General features: G+C 42.0%; 1 protein-coding gene across 1 annotated transcript in view; it reads left to right on the top strand.

The window, feature by feature from the left end:
• exoc4 (exocyst complex component 4) overlaps positions 1-20,657 on the top strand; it is a 102,367-nt gene that overhangs the window by 52,426 nt on the left and 29,284 nt on the right. Inside the window, exons 12-13 of the mRNA XM_041030346.1 lie at positions 10,708-10,810; positions 11,842-11,958. Of these exons, the coding sequence (XP_040886280.1) occupies positions 10,708-10,810; positions 11,842-11,958 (220 nt within the window). The remainder of the gene's footprint in view (positions 1-10,707; positions 10,811-11,841; positions 11,959-20,657) is intronic.

Below are 20,657 nucleotides of genomic sequence, written 5' to 3'. Positions count from 1 at the left end.
ATTTTGTGTATGCCCTATATGCTGAGAGGTGGCTATTTCAGCAGTGTAATGTGATGTGTGGGAGTATTATCAGAGCTGTAGGTATGACAGACACACAGGCCTAGAGCTGACTTCCTGGAATTGCATTTTGTTGGCCGTCTCCAATATGAGACCTGTCACCTCGCTCCCTCCAGGCCATGCAAACTGTGATTGAGGCATTTCTGTGAGGTGTCACTATCAAGGGCGCACGCTTGTGAGGGTTTTTGTGTTTCTGTCTGTCTGCTTGTGCGCAACGGGTAATAGGCTGGTTTTTATGCCGATTAAGAGTTTTATGCGTTTTCATTCATTTCCCCCTCCCCCTACCCTCTCTCTTCTTTCTCTCCTCCTTCAGTTCTCTTACCCTCACTATTTTTTACTCTTTACTTCCTTCATTTTTTTTCCCCGTCACTGCTTCTCTCCACCTTCACTTTGTCCTCATCCCTCCCCTCCTTCCATCCTTTTCTCACCTCTCTCCTTCCCACCCCTCTTCACCTCCTGTGCCCCCCTCGTTCCTCCCCTCTTCCTGTCAACACTGTCATAGCTTGGGGAGCCCTTTAGTGTATTACAGACCTCTCACCACTAGTTCTCTTTATGGCACTTTCTCTTTTTAAATTCAATCAGGCTTCAATGGAGCCCCCAGAACCATTTCAATTTACTACCTGGACGCCACAGGATGGAAAGTCCTACGCTAACATAAAGGTCTAAATGGAATGGAAAGCTAAGAGAGGGAGGGAGAGAAGAGGGATGGAGGAAAGGTATGGCAAAGACGGGAGGGGGTGTATTGAAACAGTACCACAGAGAGATAACAGCAGTGGAGTGGTAAAAATAGAGAGAGGTGGGGGAATTAGGAGAAAGAGGGTGAGAGAGAAAGATGACGGAGTGGGAAGAGTCTGAAGCGTTACAAGGGATAAGAGAGCAGAGATGACAGCAAGGAAGAGAAGAAGGAGTGAAATGAAGGGTGGCAAATCAAGAGGAGGAGATAAAGGCATACAGTACAGAAAGGAGGTGATAAATATAAAGTATTTGTTTTTTAATCAGAGGAGAATGGGATGTGAAACGGCTCACCTAGCAACCTGTTTGAAGGAATGCATCAACCTTAAGACATCTGTGATACTATGCAGTGCTAGTATACTGTGCTGGTCTGCTTTAGCTGGGAGGTTTAAAGAAAATACATAACGCACAGACATACTGAAATGGAAATCTAAGATGAAACTAGTTTTCTGTCGGTGCAATATTGTTTTTATATATATAAATCAGCAGAATGGCATTCCTTCACCTGTGGTGATTGTAACTTTGAGGAAATACCAAAACCATTGCCATTTCCACACAACAATCCTTTTGACCTCAACTTGTCTACTTTCTTCAGGGCAACTTTCCATTCACTCTTCCCTTTGGGCCAAAATAGACTCCTCGTGTCCATCTCTGCTGCCAGCCCTTTGTGTGTTGTGTGCAGGTTAAGTGTTTTTCTCAGTAGTTTTCAGGCACATTGAAAAGCGGCTTCTCACTTCGCTCTCCCAGGGATAGTTGCTATTTCACTGAACCATGAGTGTCCTTCAGTGGCTCAAAAAGTCTATATCATCACCATCAACTATGATTAGACAAGAACATAATGTGTGTGTGTGTGTGTGTGTGTGGGTGGGTGTGTGTGTGTGTGTGTGTGTGTGTGTGTGTGGGGGTATGGGTATGTCAAGGTGAAAAAAGATGAGCTCAACACGGATTCAATCAGTTTGCTTCCCAAGCTTTATCTGTTGTTTACTTACAACTTCACCACTTAGAAAGTTAGTTGTGTGGTGACTTTCTCCACAGGCAGAAAATATGAATCAAGGCTTCGCTTACCCAGATAAACTTGTCATGGTGTATGTGCTCAATGCCAACATAAAGTATGTATTTTTTCTTGTTGGCCTTCTTTCTGGCTCCGTGTTAAGACTGCTAAATCATAGTGTAGATAATACCTTTAATAAGGTCCAAAGCTTCCTTCTCCCTCTTCCTTCTCTGACCTGAAATCTTTCAGCTGTTGCTGAAACTGAGAAGTGAGTCACGCAGAGAAATGCCAAACATGTTCGTCAGAAACTGTAATTTTCTCACAGAGGGTCACCTTGATATACTTATGGATGGATACCAGGTTTAAAAGAGAGTATTCAAGAATTATAAGGCCATTTTCCCACTGGATTTGTTTTTTGAGTCCAAACTTGAGTTCTGCCTTGACACTTCATCTGTTTAGTGGATTTGGATGTAGTTTCTTAGTCCATACTGGGATTGAGAAAAAAGCCAAAGTGAAGGTGCTCTAACATAACCTGCAGATACTGTTTAGGTAAGAAAATGAGTCACTGTGTGTCGAGTAATTGTTGGTGTCTGTATTCTACTCTATCAGCTTTGTTTTTTACTTCCTGGCTTACTTTAATAAAGCAGTCCCCTTCCCCTTGTTTCTGTAAATGTCACCTGTGGGAGGCCACTTAGAGCTCAGCTTATTAATCAGACTTGTTTTATAAGGAGGAGATGAACACTTAAATACTTAAGCATTGAGCAGAGGACAATCAGACCAGATACAGTTTTTGTCTGCACCTGCCTTACTGACCAGGGAATTGTGTGAGTGCTTGTGTGTGTCTAACCCTAAGCAACTGGTGCCTGTTATTAAGAAAACACACACACTGTGGGACGAGCCATGAACAGTGCTGTCACCTGCCTCTCTATCTGTATTGACTGACATTGTACAATTGTCACAAAAGCAGTAATTTAAGCTTGCTAGCATCCCATTGTGACACTGAAGCATCTTTGCCTCTCTATGGTCCTGTAGCATATGAGAGAACTGAACCCCTCTTTGCATCCCACAGTCAATTTCCATTCACATGGTAGTAAAAAAAAAAAAAAGAAAATACAAAATATATAACAATTAACTGCTATTAAAAATGAATGGGAGATGTGCTCTATGTTCCACAGGGGAGGCCTACACAAAATGTCCGTGTCTGGATGATTAATGCAGAACAGGAGACCTGAGAGTCTAAACTTAAGAGTGTATAACATTAAGACAAATCAAGTTTTCATATTATTCAGTATATAATTGTCTCCACTATTTGATACTTCTTTGTGTCATAATAACTGATCTTCACCACCCATTATAGACTCTCTAGCAAAGCTGAGAGTCCATTATTATTCCAAAAATCTTAGTACTTACTATTCAGTTGACAGCAGAGACAGGCCATTATATAAAATTCATACTTTAGTGACAACCTTCAGAAATAGAAAGATCTGGTCCACTGAAAATTTGGAGGCTCTTGTGAATGGGAATGAACCAGCAGTGGACAGGTTTGTCCCCCTGCTGCTATGATTTCCTTGCCTTAGGCAACACACCAGGGAAAGTGTGTGTCTTTGAAACAAACTTCCAGTGGAGTGGGGGATTCTTGCAGTGCTGGATACACCCATCATACACACACAACTGCAAATCTAATATTTTAAAAATGGGCAGGAGACAATGATTCAGCAGTAAACTATAATTCCCCCAGCATGCTGTTGTCATCGATCAAGCCAGCTAAACTTGAATTTACTCTGAAAATAATAATACATTGCTTCTGCTTCCCATTACCTTGCATTTCTTCTAGACTTAAGTTCACTCACATGCTCTAAATGGCAAGTTATTGATGACTAAAGCCTTTATGTGGTAGTTTAGGATCCAAGCACAGAGGTAGCATCTATCTGTGCACATCTATACTTAGCATCTGCACTGTATTAACTGAATATGCCTTGACTACATGCTCTTAGGGAAAAGACTAATGAGCGAGATAGTCTTGGGAAGAATTAGAGAGAGATAAAGAGATGGAGGGTGGAGAGCATGCTGTAGGAAGATGGAGGAGTAGGCCAGTAGCAGCAGTAGGGTGGTGATTTGTCTTTGAGGATCTGTGGTGTTGGTGTTGGCAGCGTCAGCTAAACAAGGCCATCTCATTTCCTGTTGTCTGCAGGAAGCAGCTGTCTGCTACCGCTACTGCTGCTGCTGCTACTCAGAGCCCCTGGTCATCAATCTCCCCCGTTTTAATTGGTCTGCACCACACTGCGACGGGGCCAATACACACACATGCGCACACACACACACACACATTGACAGAAATAGGTGTAGGAACGTAAGTGTGCTTGCAAGGATTACATGTGTGGATGCACACTCAGGCACACACAGAATGAACATCTGTTGCAAATACACAGATATACACCTGCTTACCTCTGTGATAAGCACAAATAACCACTAATGAACATCACACTGGTTTTCCTACATTTGCCCTGGTTTTACGCTGTAGCATTGCTGTATGTGCTGCAGATTTATAATGCTGGCAGTGCATACTGTTCTTGATTAGCCAACATGTTCACTAAATGCTACTAGTTTAGATACATACTGCATGAGGGGTACAGCCTCGTTGATATCACCGTTGCTATGACTGTTGCCATGTCTGTTTTGGTGTAGATGTATTGATATGGCAATAGAGAAATACAGTTTTTAAATCTTTGGCGTTGTCACAGTAGGAAAAGCACAGATGTGATTCATAAGATTAACAATGACTGCACTCTGTTCAATAAGCTGTGACAGTGAGCCGGCATGCACCACACCAGAACCCTGAAACTGAGCAGCGAAATGTAATTCAACCATCATATACTTTTTGTAGTACTATTTGTAGTATGTGTGCTTTTACTACTGTGACATGTCAAAATGTCTCCTGTTCTCCAAAAATTCATGAGCCAGTTCTGCTGGTGGGTTATTCATTTATTCATCAACTCCAAAAAAATGTCACCTGATTATCTACTGAGGTCTAAATACTCAACAGTTACTGTGTGTTTGTAGGTATTTACCCAGTATTTCAAAATCATTGGAATAGCCGAATCACCCTGCACTCTTCCTGTCTTTTGTTCTCTTACACAAACACATGTTCATACCTCCCCATCCCTTACACACAGACACAGATACACACGTGCGCGCCCCTTCACACACACAAGATTACACGCACGCAAACACACAGAGAGGCTACAGTGTATGTGATGCAGCATCAGGGGTAAGAGCAGGGTATAAACAGCAGGGAGTCTGGCAGAGGCGTGGGCGGTGTGTGGGAAGACCATATGCATTTCACCAGGCACTGATGGGAAAAAAAAAAAACAAAAAACACACTTGCACACTTAATCACACACAGTACTGTCGCATCAAAACACACACTCTCTTACTTACTCACATACACACACACACCCAAACAGCAAATCCTGCACAGGTTTCAAACGGTACACACCAACTGGAATCTTAATTCTTCTTCAAAACCATTTGTAATGAAAAAGTCAGTCAAATGGGCATGCAGCCTGAGCATGCAGATAAAGCTGACACAGTGCCATCCAGTGGTAGTAGTGGAAATTGCTGTAGGTACTTGGAACATTTCAGAATCCATCTTTTCAATTTTCGTATTCTTTAATGCAGTGCTACAACTATGTGCTTTGAAATCTCTGGAGAAGGTCTTTATATTCTCGGGTGTGACTTCATTAATTGAACACCGCTGTAGAAATAAGTAAGTTGTGTGAATTCGGGTGTGTAATATTCCCAGAGAATCAATATTGAATGAGCAGTTGGATAACAATTAAAAGCTGCCATTCTGGCATTTATTGTCTGATCCATTGGAATGAAAGCTAATGTTGGTTGTGCCATAAAACCCATAAAGTGTCCCCATCCATTAAAAATCCTCTTATGACTTTGAAATCTTGCTGAAGTGACTCGGTAGTGCTGCTAGTAAGAATAATTGCATATAGATAAGTCCTTTCAAGTGTCACGGCATGTGGTGTATTGATGTATTGACATGTGCCTGTACATTTTTATGTTAGTCTGTGAGTGCGCGTTTGTTAGTGTGACAAAGACAGACTGATTTAGTATGTACGCACACCAGCGCTCACTCTCCCTCCTCCTCCTCTCAGTTGGTAGACGTTCACTGTGTCCTGTCCTTGGTGTGTGACAGGTCTTTACAGATCAAGCCTTCCTCTCTGGGCAACGAAATCAGAATGCACCATAGCTGATAGATTCGTGCCTGAGGGGAATTCTGGGAGATTTAAAAATGCTGAGTCTGTAATCGATCTTAGCACACTCTTATTCTGCTGTCTTTCTTAAATCTTTGTCTTTATCCCATTTCTCTTTCGGCATCATTACGCCGCTGCTGCAGATAAAGATGGATGATGGGATCCCAACCCTTTCCATTTAAAGAAGCATTTGTTACCTTAGGTTTAGTTTCCAGTGGGAAATAAATTCAGAGCTGCTGCTATAAAACATCTTTGTCTCTGTCTGTTCTCATTTGTTTTAGATATCTTAAAAAATCAAACTTTGTCTTTTTTTTTCTGAATAATCAGAGAGCCATTAGGATGCAGTGGGATCACTCATTAGCCAAATCCCTGTTGGTATAAATACATTTAATGCCATTCAGGAGTGTTATTTCTCGACTTACATACACATAGGGCATGGTATCTACAATTATCCAGCCCCAGACCCTAGGCTCTGACATCTGTTTCCTAATGACAGATAATTACATGCTGTCAAATGCAATCATCGCCAGTCGCTGCTAAGAAACTGGGCTTGGAATGCGATTGGTGCAGCCATGTTGGTTCCAGAGGAGACAACACATCCTGAGGGGAGTGCAGCGATGCTATAACACACTCCTTTTGAATTTGAATATCAGTCTGTCTGTGTGTGTGTGAGTGAATGTGCCTATGCATATGCATGTGTTTGAGAGTGTGTGATGATTTCTTGGCACCTGTGAGACTAGTAATGAATAGATAGACATGTGATGGTGTGAACTTTGTGTGTTGCTATCTGGGGGTGGTCTTCAAGATAGACAAACTGATTCAGACTAAGTTTTGTGTTTGCCTGGTCAGTGCAGTTTTTGTGCCTCTGGTCAAATCAATGATGATCTCCTGGGAGGATGTTTTCATAAATTTGACTGTCTTAATACTTTTTCATACTCACTTTGTAAAAGTTAAACTATTTCTTAGTGCAAATGATAAAAAACTGTTGCTTCTTCATGTTCTGTTGGTAATTTTAGTTAATCTTTGAACAACAAAAAGCTTAGAAAACCTTCACAGAAGAGAATTTGAACTGGGAAACAAACAGACCAGTTCCCAAAAAACTAATAGCAACTGTACTATCAGTTTTTGAGCTCAAATATTTCTCAGATCAAAGGCCATGATAAGTCTTACACATATACATGTAAACATTTACATAATGCTCCCATTGTTCAGTGTGTCAGGGCAGTAGTGTGGCCAGGTAGTTAGACAGATTTGTGTCTTTGCTGGAGGGTCTTGACTAAAGCTCCATATTGCATCTGCACTGCTTTAGTCTGACTGAGCAAATGGTTTGATTATTAACACATTATTTATGTATTCATTGTTACTGTGATCGGCATCAATCACTTTTACAGTCAGTAAATCACTTAGCACCACAAACTCACTCTTGATCTTGTTGTCCCTTTAATGATCTAATTCCCCTCTTATAATTGATGCCTGCTGTTACAGCCTTTGCTGCATTCCAGTCTGTGTGTTACTGTCTGCCACGTTATTCTGAGGCCAGTTGGAAATAGTGTGTGTGAGAGGGTAGATAAGCAGATTATTTAAGGCCATTAAGATTTCACACACAGGGGCGAGTCCACACTGTGTTGTCGCTGCTGTGTCTCTGTAGCGCTTCTGCGGCGTCTCCTTAGTGACTTGGCTGACACCTCTACGGCGTACAGCTGCCATATGCTTGACTGGTGTGTTTTGTTGTCACCTGGCAATGAAACTGACATTGTTAACATCACATCCGGTCCAGCTTTAACAGCCTCATAATATGATGCGGACACCATTACTGAATTCCTGTGGTTTTGACTGGATTGAAAGCTCATTCTCTGAATGAATAATGGTTTTTCACAATAAATGGAGGCTTTTTAAGGATGCATGCATGCCATTTATGTGTTTATCTACCATTAAATAGGCTTTTATGTAATATGGTATGCCTGTGAAGACAGGTTACCTACACAACTGTACAGGCACGTGTATTGCAGTGACAAAAACAGGGCTTGAGGGATTTTACATGTTACATTTCTTTTAAAATACGTATGAAAAATTTGACTATTTAATATTCAAAGACTTCAGACTTGTTCAAAGAAAAGAAAACTTTTTTTTCCCACCAATGATACAGAAAGAACTCTAGCCAGACAAGTTGAGAAGCTATCAAAGCAGGTCATTTTCTGATGTATCGTGCAGGAGCTCATGATAACTGGTAAAAATGTCAATTTAGACCGATGTAAAGTCAAGCTCAGTTGTAGCCTTGAGAGACGAAATGAGGCTAGCTGTCATTCTCTGGTGAGAGGTCAGGCTGTCTCACCATGTTTTTGTGTAGGAGGTTTGGCTCAGAGTACGGTTTTCTGCAAATGGCCTTGCACAGTACAGCCTGCAAAGATAGTGCTCTTCTGAGTTTTGGTGGTTTGGGATTCATTTGGAGTTGAGACAAGTTCGTGGCTTTCGAATGTGTGTGTGTTTGTGTGTTAACTTGTTTGGTGTCATTTGTTATCAGCAACATCATCGTCACCAGAAGCTGTTATTCTCTGTATAGTATGTCATGCCATCAGCGAGGCAGACGTTTGGAAGATGTGGCTGTAATGATAATGAGCTGGGAGAGATTTCCTTTCAGAATCCATTTGGAAATCTTTGAGCTCTGCTTTGCCCGATGTTATTTATCCATTTGCATTTTAACTAGCCTCACCGCTCTATGTTCTAAATGATTTCTCTGAATCCTCTCACAGAACATTCTGTTTAATGCATGTTGTCACTAAACTTACACTCTTAAAATGTAAATGTGCTGATGTGCTTTTGGGGTTCTCTGCTCGTCGTGAGCCCCAACAGTCCTCTTAGCCCAGTTAGCTTGGCTAAACTTCCTTGAAACACCCATGGGCTCAGTATCCTCGTGAAGGGGCCAGCAGCTCTGCTCCAGATGGCAGCCTGGATAGACAAAGCCGTTTTACTGCCTCGTCCCTGCTACATTACTCAAACGTTATCACCCCTGCCTACAAAAATCCATCTGTGCTCACGCACTAACTTGAAGATCCATCATCCTGACACTTGTATTGAAACAATGACAATAATGACAGCACGAGATGGATCTCAGAACAACACGACACACGTTTTAACTGGCAACTTTTGTCCTAAGATCGATTTCTGGAAATGGAGTTGTCAGCAGAAATTGTATTTTTTTTGTGAAGGAGGGGCGTTTAAGTTGTACTTTCTACATATTTATACAGAGAAACTATATATCTGGCCCCCATTGTTTTGCAAGCTTGACGGTTTTAATGAGGCCACAAAAGAGTTTCTTCTACTTAACTTTCTGTTGTGGTAGAGTTTCAGTTGGAATCAATGAAGGATTTAGAATAGGTTTAGGTTCCTCGCTCACTCTGTCTCTCTCTCTCGCTCACTCTGACACAAAGATGCACACACTTACACACACTCTTGCCTCAGCTCTTGCTGACTAATTGGATAGAGATGCTGAGTAGTGTGATCGTACAGCTTGTGCTTCTTGTGTGTTTATCTGAACATGTTTATATGTGTGCCTGTGCATGCTCGTATTTCTGTGTATATGTACGTGCAAGCCTAACTTTAACCAATCAATCATCCACCTCCACTGATCTATAGTTCCTGCATAGACTGTGTCCCTGGTTGTCTGCAGTTCTGCAGTGTCCTGGCACTAACTTCCACTTCACATCTCTAGAGCACCAACACTTTTTCCATGCAATGGAGTCTTCCACCTGCTTTTTACAAATGACTTTGTCCAGTCAAATCTCCATCTAGACTCATCTTTGTAGCTTCATTCCTGTATTATTTTCAGCTTCTGTCTTCGGTTTTTCCGCAATTTTCTCACCTAAAACATTTTTCTTTTTCCTTTTCTTCGTACACTCTCTGTCTCTCTCTTCTATAAGTTTAGGTCATATATATTTCTGGTCCTGTAGGTCAAAGAATTCTTTTGTGATTTATTTGTGCATTTATATGTGCTGAGCGCTTGAGAAGGTGCTCGCTGTTGCATGGTTTGCCCAGCGGTGTGTGTGAGACGAGGCCAGTGACCAATGATTCTCTGACAAACGAGGTGTGCATGTGCCTCTACCAACCCATACATAACTGTCTGACCCTATCTGACCAACCAGACACCAGCTTCCTGGGAGAATTCAGACAGCATGCATCGTGCAGCTCTGAGCATTTTGTATTAGTAATTATTATTTCTGTCATTAATGCTGTAAACTGCTTTTGTATTTGCAGTTATTTTGCCATGTAGAAATCTATATATATATTTATGTCTATACATATTTTTTTTGTACACATTCACTCCTGGTGCACACACACATGTCTTGGAGTTGCCTAGTGTAACTAAAGTCAACATTAATGGCACTGAGCAGCTCCACTGGAGTACTTTTAGGAGCTCAAAGGCACCTTGAGAGACATACTAAACTTTCCAAAATTAGTTCCCTTGGCAGATCTAACCCTTCCAGGTGACGCTGGACCCACTGATGCAAAGCTACCGTGTTGCTGGTCAGAAGTCTGTGTCTCATTGCACCTGTGATAACATTTCGACCATTTTAGCGGTGAATTAGCTTCCATTCACAGCTGGTTTTATGTCTTCAGTGTGTCCTTGCTGTTCTAATGTGTGTTTATCTTGACTGTTCTGCTCAGATTCATTCAGGAGATAGAGATGAACATGGGGCCAGGCCAGGCCAAGCAGTGCCAGCTCCGGGCTTTCCTCACTTACTACATCAACGACCTCTTTCTCAACCAGGTTAGTGAAATGACAAATTGATATCTCTTACGCTGTCTGACAGAGCAGTATACCAGCATTCAAAGCAATGCTTTAGAGGAACATGGGAGATTTTCTACATATTAAAAACCTAAGCTATGGGACACTGGTAACACTAAATAACAGATTGGTTCTCATTTAATGTCAGAAAAAGTACTTTTATAGTCTATTATTGAAAGTCACAGTCTGTTCTTGTTACTTAATAGCTGGAACCTTTTGCTCTATATCAGATATAAAAAATTCCACTGACAATTGTGGGGCTTCAAGTCTTGAAAATCAATTTACCTGAATGTTCTGTTGCGCCCCCTCAGGGTTCCTCCAGACTGATAGAACTAAATAACACAATGGCATAGTGCGGGGGACCATTGTATTACTTAATCTTCTCAATATTGCTTTAATATAGTACCTGTTCTTACCAAACACTTTAGTAGCTTCCTAGCTTATGGTCCCCCATAGGTGTGCACCGTAACTGCCAGAAGACACATATATATGAACACACACACACACACACACATACCATACCATACCATTAAACATGAAAATATTTGTGTATAGCTTATAACCCTTCAAGGTTTTGCATCTTTTCCTGTGCTGTTTGGTTTTAAACTGTTACTCAAACAAATGTAAAGTTTCTTTATAAACAAATATAAGTGTAATTTTGCAAATGTTTGGCCCCCAAGTTTGATCAAGAAGTTTTTACTTGTTGAAGCAGTGTGTTTTATCCAGGCAGCCATCTGGAACTGAGCAATGTTTCAAATGAAATACAGGAAACTGTTTTGCATTACAGTGACTGATGGGAATATTTTTACCTTAAGGAAATGTCAAATCAAAATTAAGAAAAATAGACAGAAAAAGTGAAAAACAAAAATGCAACATGATAAACAACTGAGTTCTTTCATAGAAGATTGGATTGCTGTAGCTTGACTCCCAATATCATGAAAACTGTATGGTGTGTGTGTGTGTGGTCCTGCCTTCTCTTGCCCATTTTAATATAAACTTCACTTAACTATTAGGTGCGAACAGAGATCAACAAGGAGATTGAGGCAGTGAGCAAGGCAGCCGACCCCTTGAAGATCCTGGCCAGCGCTGATACCATGAAGGTTCTAGGCGTCCAGAGACCCCTGCTGCAGGTGAGGAACGGGTGCAGGTGGAGGGAATGAATGTCAATGAGCATGTGTACAATACAAGGCAGTTCAATTCAGCATCACAGAATATGGCCTCAAAAATGACCAGAGTTGAATCAACTGCCTTCACAACCTGTTTGGCACTTTTTTCCCCTTTGCACCCCTGTTCAGTGGAGGAGCACTCTCTTGACATCACCCACCTTTGCAGTTCTCTGATCTCTGTTGGTTCAGGGGCAGGCACACACACACACAGACACACACACACACATACACACAGACACATACACACACACACAGGCACTTCCACACACACTCTTTCACCCTCTCTGTTTCTCTTTCAGATCATTATTCCCTCCCTGCCACCTATTTCACAGGATCATAATTGTGGCTTGATCTTTCTTGAGCTTGTAGCTATTACTAACTGGTGGTTATATACGTAACTACACACACACACACAGATACTTGTATCTACCGTTCTCTCTCTCAGGTCTGTTTTCTACAGAAGGTAAGTCTGTGATGGCTGACCTACTCAGAGAAGTAGAGGGTTGTTGGCTCACATTTACTTTCCAGCCACACATGACACACACACCATGACTGTGTCACTGCACGGCCACTCTGGCAAAAATAAAACATATTTCTGCCATTCTAGTGGTGTTTTGCAATGCTGATTTTGTTTTTTTTTTGCGTGCTGATATTTTGAGATATCCACCTCTGAAAGTTTGCTGAATGGAATTTCATCTGTGCTGCTCAAAATTACATTTGAAGGATTTGTCCAAAGAAACTGTGCGAATTGAAACTGTTAAACTTAACTAAGAACTAGAAACATAACCAAAAAAAAAAAAAAAGAACTGATATTGACTGCCTCATTGACTGCACCACATTTAACCACAGGCTCATCTCGCCGATTTTGGCAGCCTTTCTTATTCAAAACAGGCTCATGCCAGGTTGAGGATTACAGCAGTGCCAAAGTCAAGATCCAGGCGGTTGGCAAGATATTTCTATGTCTCAGCTGTCAGATATAGTTGATGTTTGATGGAGTATGACTCTCTATGTCTACAATATTGTAAAAATGTACGTTTCACATGCACCCACATTTCTTGACATGTCTGTGTGTGATGTGGGTGTGTGTGCGTTTTTGTCCATGCTGTTGTCAAGGAAGACAGTGTCCCAGCGAGGTAGTTTGTTTGTGTTGCGGGCGTTTGTGTAACAGACCTTGGATATGTGTATGTCGGCGTGTGTGTGTGTGTGAGTGTGAGTGTGTGTTCTTTGCGTTTTGTGGTGTGTTTGTTTCTGTCAGAGCCTTCCTGTCTGTGTGCCTGGTTCTCTCACAGGGAGGGAACAGCGGTGGCAGTTCATTACAGAGAGAGAGACCGTGGGCATTTGGAGTTCAGCAGGGTTTGTTTACGGCTCGGGCCCCTCCTTAACGAGGAGTGCAGCATCTTGCTAATTATGCTGCTGTGGCTAATGAGCCTTTCTGCTGATAGTGGGGAGTGTAATAAAACACTCCTTTTGTTTGGGCTTTTTGCCTTTTTTAATTGGGCAAAAAGAGCCTTCCGCTCTTGTTCTCCTGCCATTCACATTCGAGGGTCACAATGGCACTTGTGTGTGTTTTTGGAACTTTTTCATGTGTGCGTTTGTCGCCACGTGAGCCTGTTTTTCTACCTGTGTGTGGTTGTGTTTTTGGTCCCCAATTTGAGAGCCTTCCCACTGCTTTCTTTGATGGCCTTCATCCACAGTGTCACTGTTGTGACAGACTGCTCTCTTCCTCAGTGTGTAATTTTATTCACTTAGTTGTCATGAGAGCTTATGATAAAGGGGTTTGACACCTTTTTATCCAGACAGTATAAACTAAAGTAGGTTTTTGAACTGGGTTTGCACATAGTACTTTATGTCAGGAGTTTCTAGCCGGCCAGGTGGTGAATCTAGCCAACTCTGCGACTGTAATGGATAATTAAAGATTATAGTGACAGTACTATTTAATGGTTGCTAGACTTTCCAATAATGGAGCAGATGTGGCTGGGTGTGTCCATGTGTTTTGAGGTATCTGTGCACAGATATGAGCGTGAGCATGTTCTTGTGCACACATGAGCTGTATGTGCTCCCTTCAAGTGCTATGATACTTTCAGTGCCAGGTGTTATCAGAGAGAGACACACACCGCTGGCATCAGAACCAGCGTGGCTGACAGGAGGGAGAGAGCTCAATATTGCTACACCACATTAAACACCCTCTCTCATACACCTTGGCTGCAGCCCCATACAGGGAAACCATAGGGGACCACATTTTATAGACTCATCTGCTCTCTGCAACCACTGAAGCACACATTAATGTGCGCAATAGTTCGAACTGGAGGAAGACATTAGCGTTTAGCATGTGTGGTTTTGTATGGCCTGTGATGGATCCAAGGAGTTCAGAGCCAAACGGAAATGTAATAGGGCACATGCATATGCCAGTGCACCGTTCCATTTTTTTAAGACTCATGTATAAACGGTAAGGCATCACTCTATCTACTTATAAAAAGTATTTACGTATTTATAATAAACATAATATTTATATTATTTTCTGACCTTCTGCTCTGTGATGTGGGATAGGGTTAGCCCTGGTCTGATTTGGCTGCACCCTTGAATCATGGAGAGAATATTTATGGATGTGTTTCCATAGCATTAACTTTTGGAGTGGACCCATGATATTAAATACATTTATGTTATGAATTATTTGACCCTTTGTCAGTGATATCTCACCAGTAGAAATAGACAAAATGACTTTGTGGAAACACTGCACAGGAGTCAAGGTGAATATTACGCCTTAGGTTTACTTAAACAGTCCATAATAAGCAATACATATGCAGTCTGGGCTTAGGTTACTAAGTAATATTGATATGGGCACTGATTTGCCTATCACCTGGCTCCAGCAGTGTCAAATACTGCACTTATATACTATATACATATATTAAATAATAATGATATGATTATGAGCCTGACACTGGCTATATATTGTCCACTTGGAGCATGAGATAAGGGCTGACTGGGACGGTATATAGTTCAGTGGGAAAGGTTAACGTCCATTCATGTGTCTGTGTGATAGCACTGGCTGAGCTGATAAGTCTCCAGAGGAGTAGTGGTGTTAAAGAAAGGAAGAAGGCAAGCAAGCCACGAATCTAAGGCTTCTTTATGTTTCTTCCTATGTTTGCTTATTTGATATCGGGCTTTCTTTCTGGCTTGCTTCATGTCTTTGTTGTTCTCTAGCTTTCATCTATCATGGCCATAGTTATTCCCATTTCATTCTTATTTTTCTTTCCTCTTTTTTTCCCCATGGACTAGACTCCAGCAGTGCACCAACACACAAACATACACGCCGTTAGCCCTAGCAGTGTGATGCTATCTGTCCAGCTTTGGTGTTGCCACTGATTGATTCATTTAATTAGAGTTAGATCGAGGGAAAGGGGCAGAGGGGGAGAGAGAAACTGGGAATAGAATAGAAGGTTAGGATAGAAAGTAGGATAGGGAGGGTATGGTCACTCTGCTGGATAGCTCTGGAGATTGGCTCCATTAATCTTGGTAGAACCCCCTCATGTCCCCTTTACACTCTCACTTTGTGACACACTAGCATACAGGCATACACACAATGTCCACATGTTGCCTCACACAGGTGAAACGAGACAAACCGTCCAAAACAACATATAGGTGATCACATTTCTCTGGCCTGAGGACAGTGCTGTCGAGCCACCTGCATAATGCCCACTTTTGTGATGCGCTCGTGTTTGTGAGAGAGGCCGTGAGTGTGGACGAATTGTTTGTATTCTGCTTGTTTACTTCATCAGCCAAGACCACACCAGAGCCATAATTACATTTCACATAGGCCCTCTCATTTCAGCTAAGTATCATTCAGCCTTGTCCACAGTGTCTCAGAACAATAGTTGCTAAATATTCCTTTTGTATGTGCATTTGTGTGTTTGTGTCTAAGTGTCCCTGCACTTGTTATTCATACGTGCATGTATTTCCCTGTTTTTGGGGTGTTTGTATGCACACATCACTTGTTCAGGAGCCAGATAAAGACTGATTTCATTCACTCACTGTCAGCTGGCAGAATGCTCACTGTATTGCAGATATGTTCAGCTGCCAATGGCCTGCTAATGATGTTGACCTTTTAAATTTCATATTCACATGTAGCTTTGTGAGAGAGGAGGGTGGAAACAGGCATACACACGTGCTACTTGTACGTGCACACACACACTCGCACATTCACCTCCAGCAACTGTAATGACACTGACCTTTTTATTTGTGATGATGTGCAGCCAATGTTTATGTGTGGGGGCCTGATCGCTTCCTGTTGATTGGCTCCCCGCTGCCCCTTCCCCCACAAAGACCCCACTATCACACACACACACACACACACACATCCACAGTGGATTACACTCGGGGGGAGGGAGCAGCTTTTCTTTATTGAGGGGACTCTAAACACACAGCTCCCATCAACAGACACAGCAATCACAACACAATACACCTGTTAGCTGCATCAGCCATGCCTTGTGATTGGGGCACAAGTGGGAGGAAGGAGGAAAGAGGATATTAGGGTGGTTTGTGTACACACATAGACAGATACAAACCCACACACACATAGACACATGCACTCATGCACAAGACTCAGACAGAGAGAAGCGCACCTCTAACATTACCCGACACACAACCAAAAGCCATTCCCTTGTTTATTAATAAAAAAAATCTCAATGAAACTGCACAACACCCGTTGTAATTCTGCCAAAACAGGCCTGTTCACAGTAAAACAACTAATCTAAATGCTAACCCATTTAGTCCAAATGTTTTCTGGACCCTCTACTACATTATCCATCATGAAATGGATTGTGCCTAAGCATCTAGTTGGCAATTTTACAGCTGTTAAGAATTATCAAGGAATGAGGCACCTCAATAAAAAAACATACCTCTCTTACTTGCAGCAGTTTTGGCTGCACTTGAAATGAGTCCCTCCAATCTCCTTTTCCTCCTCTACCAAGAGAGACAAAGTCGTAATCACAGACAACATGGTGGTTCCCAGAGGTTATTTGGTTTTATGTTCTCATCTTGGCCTTACTTGAACTTAAATGATGCAGTATCTCACACTGGTCAGATTCACGCTCATGTTCTGAAGAGGTCAAGAAGAGGTTGTGGGATGAAACAAAAAGTTTGCCAACTTTTCAAAGCTTGCTCTGTTGGTTGCTCTGCACTCAAACCCTTTTCCCAAATCAAGATTGAAGGAAATTGCAGTCACCAACCCTCCTGTGCTTTACATACGTCTCTTTATATTTGATTGATCAGTATTATTATCACCTAAATCTATAGAGGGAGGATGGTTGAGCATGCTCTGTAAAAGGATCAGCGTACAGTTACACTGGAACATAAAATGCACTAAAACGCTCCATTAAGTTTTTGTTTGAATCCTTGACCTGTAGATTTGTGTAGATTTGAAATCTGGCATTAATAGTCGATACAACACTGCATGTTACACACCACAATATGTAATATGGCTTTTTTTGATAAGCTATTTGCTCTGGTACTAGAGGAAGTCAGTTATATTTTTCTACTACATCGACTCAAATCCTGAGAAACTGTGACTGTGTTTTTTAAGTCTCGCTCACCTCACAGCCTTATTTCTGTGCTGCCTCCTTCCTCATCGCTTGAGGTGTAACAATCCCCACCACCCACCTTTGTCTGGTTATCTCACACTAAACACATGTACTCCTGAGGCTCGTGCCCAGCTGCCCTGAGCCTCCAACCAGCCACCACCATGGAGATGTTCCTTTCTCACAGACGTCACATAGCTGTGCTTTGTTTATACACTTGTAACAATGTAATAACTATATATTTTCTATATTATATATATGTACGTTTGCCGGTCTCTGTGTAGTGACAGGGAGAGCATTTAAATGAGTGACGAAAACAGCCTGAGCAGCTACAGCCTAATGTAGTACAGGTTCGCACCCTGCAGTGCTACCACTGACAGAGTCTCTGTGTGTAACAAGACATAATCTTTGCCTTTGGAGTGAGTGAGTTAGTGAGAGAGAAGTTGAAATGTCAGCTCTACCGCAGACATGCCCGTTGGTTTGAAGGAAAGAAGGTTTTGGCTGTGGGCGCCTGATAAAAGTTACGGCTTGAATTTTTTAGAGGTGAGTTAGTGCTCTGAATTTGCAAAATGACAGTCGCTGTGTTACTGTGAGTACACACATTGTTTCGCGTGTATGTGTGTTTCTGCGCATGTGTCTGTGTGTGTGTGTGTGCGCATGTGAGCTAATACAATGGCTCCAGATGGGCCTAATGGGGCACAGAGAGGAACATACACCCCCCCACAGAATGCATTAAACTACATTATAATTTCTCTTTCACCCTCTCATCCAAACTTTTATTCACTCACACACGCCACTGAAAGCCGAACCCAGTTCTTGTGATAAATAATTCATAACAAGTTAATAGTAAGCGATAGATAATTTTATAAAATGGTAAAGACATCCCTCTCATATCCACCAGAAGGCAATGTTAGAATGTTGAGTGTAGAAACACCAAGAGCGTTGTAGGATGATCAGAAAAAGTAGAGTTTTGCGTCACTATGAGGAATTAGGATGAAATTATGGACGCTCCGCATTTCACCCTGTATTTGTGTTTGTGTGTGCGATATTGGGCCTTATTTCTCAATTAGAAGACGTACAAACACTGGATTAAGCTTTGCATTAGAGGTGATGAAGGTGGAGGTAACTCAGTTTTATCCACCCTGAAGCTATGGACTTGTATTTATTTCATAATAACATGTCTCTTATGCAATATTATGAACATAACAGCTATGTGTACATCATTATTTGCTTTTCATCATTTTACTTCCCTTAGCCAAAAATAGCTCATTAAATAATAGCCCAGCAACGCTAACATCCAGGATTCAATTTGCATACTTCAGATTTTATCCCAAAACATGTGAATGATTAGCTTGTTATGCAAATGCATATAGAGGTTATTATATATACTTCAGTCCATCAGAGGGATGATTACTGGTACTTGATTAGTGGCTTCCAGCTCACGTACGAAGAGCTGAGTTGCGTTTATGTGTATGTTTTCTGTGCATATATATATATATAAATCATGGGAGTTTAGAAGTCCATTGAATGTTTATTTCAAATATTGAAAGCAGTAAATCCAGCCAATAAAAAAAACAAATGAGGAGGTGGTATTTTGGAGAGGATTCTGAATTTTAGACTGTGGCACTGATCTCACTGAATGAAGTCCCATGAGGGGCAGGGGTGCCACTTTTGTTTGTGGTTCCTTTTTTAGTGACACTATTCACACATGAAAAGAGAAAAGCACGATGCCTTGTTGTCAGAGCTTAAACAAACTTGAATACAAACCCACTCACATGCACACACGTATGAAGAAACATGTGTTTTGGTTGAGCTGGCACATGCATGAGAGCCATCCGGTTTGTGTCGGGGGAGTCTTCGAAGTGTGGCTCTACGCTGACTTTGATGAATGATCTGTCAAGACAATGTCCCACACATGCCCAGCTCCGCTTTACCCAGGAGAGGGACAGCGTATGTGTGTCTGTGTGGGAAAAGAGGGGGAGACAGAGGTTATCTTTGCATTTGTTCTTGTTGATGTGTGGGTGTGTCCGACTGTGTATACGCACTGCTGACTGTGTGAGTTTTGGCAACCCTTGATCTCATATGTGAATGGCATGACAGAGGCATTACACGAGTCAGCGGTTTGGGGTCACGGTGGGGCTGAAATGGTAGAGAGCATGGGGTTAAACACTCTGACCCCCGCACAACCTTGTGGGGTGTCCCACTATTTTAATGGGGAAATCCATGATCCGTTTCAGATTCAAACCTGAGGCCCTCGCTTCCCCCCCCCTCCGCCTCGACATATCAGAAAACACATTACAGAAACCTTATGAAGCTAAACTAGCTCTTTTTATCTTCCTTTGTCCACCTCAGGATGACACTTCGCATTTAGCCAACGCAATACAGCAACACAGAGGAGTTTAGCGCTTACTTTCCTGCACTCTTTACTCAATCCACCAAAGGAAGTAACTACTTTTAGCACCGGCTCAGGGTGGTGTCTGTCGTGATGACCGTGCATTAACAGCTTTTTGTGCTGAGGTCTGAGTGCTAGCTCTGCCTTGTTGCTGTCATTAGATCGCCATGGCCTTCATGCCGTTCTTAGCGACAGCAGTTTACCCCAGCAAATTCTGCGATCCATTTGCAAGACCCAAGTCTAATTCTCCTTGATGACTATGCTTTTACGTAGTAATGATGTAAAAGAGTAGAGGCAAAGTGAGCCAAGCTCCGTTTCAGCGGTAATGCAAAACGGTGAAGTAGAATTACGAGAGAAATATCTGTGTTTTTCACATGATAGCGCAGCGTGTTGACCTTTAGGCTTGAAACATTAGAAAGAGAGGAGAGAATAAGATCGACGTAGGTAGAGAAGCCTCCACAGTGCATGTTCCCTCCTATGTAACAGTCAAGTAAGACAGAGGATATGTAGCAGAACACACTCTCTCTACCACCCTCACTCCGTCTCTCTCTCTCTCTCAGCCCTCCCTTTCTCAATCTGTCCCTTGATTACTTTTTAATGATTTCTGCTGCCTAAGACAAATGGCTGTGTTAAATGAGCAGAATTAGACAAGGGAGCCGAGCGCAAGAGCATTTGTTAGAGCAGGAGTAATGGATCAG

Source organism: Toxotes jaculatrix, chromosome 22 (assembly GCF_017976425.1).
Source record: "Toxotes jaculatrix isolate fToxJac2 chromosome 22, fToxJac2.pri, whole genome shotgun sequence".
Classification (NCBI taxonomy): domain Eukaryota; kingdom Metazoa; phylum Chordata; class Actinopteri; family Toxotidae; genus Toxotes; species Toxotes jaculatrix.
This window is presented reverse-complemented; position numbering and strand designations above follow the sequence as displayed.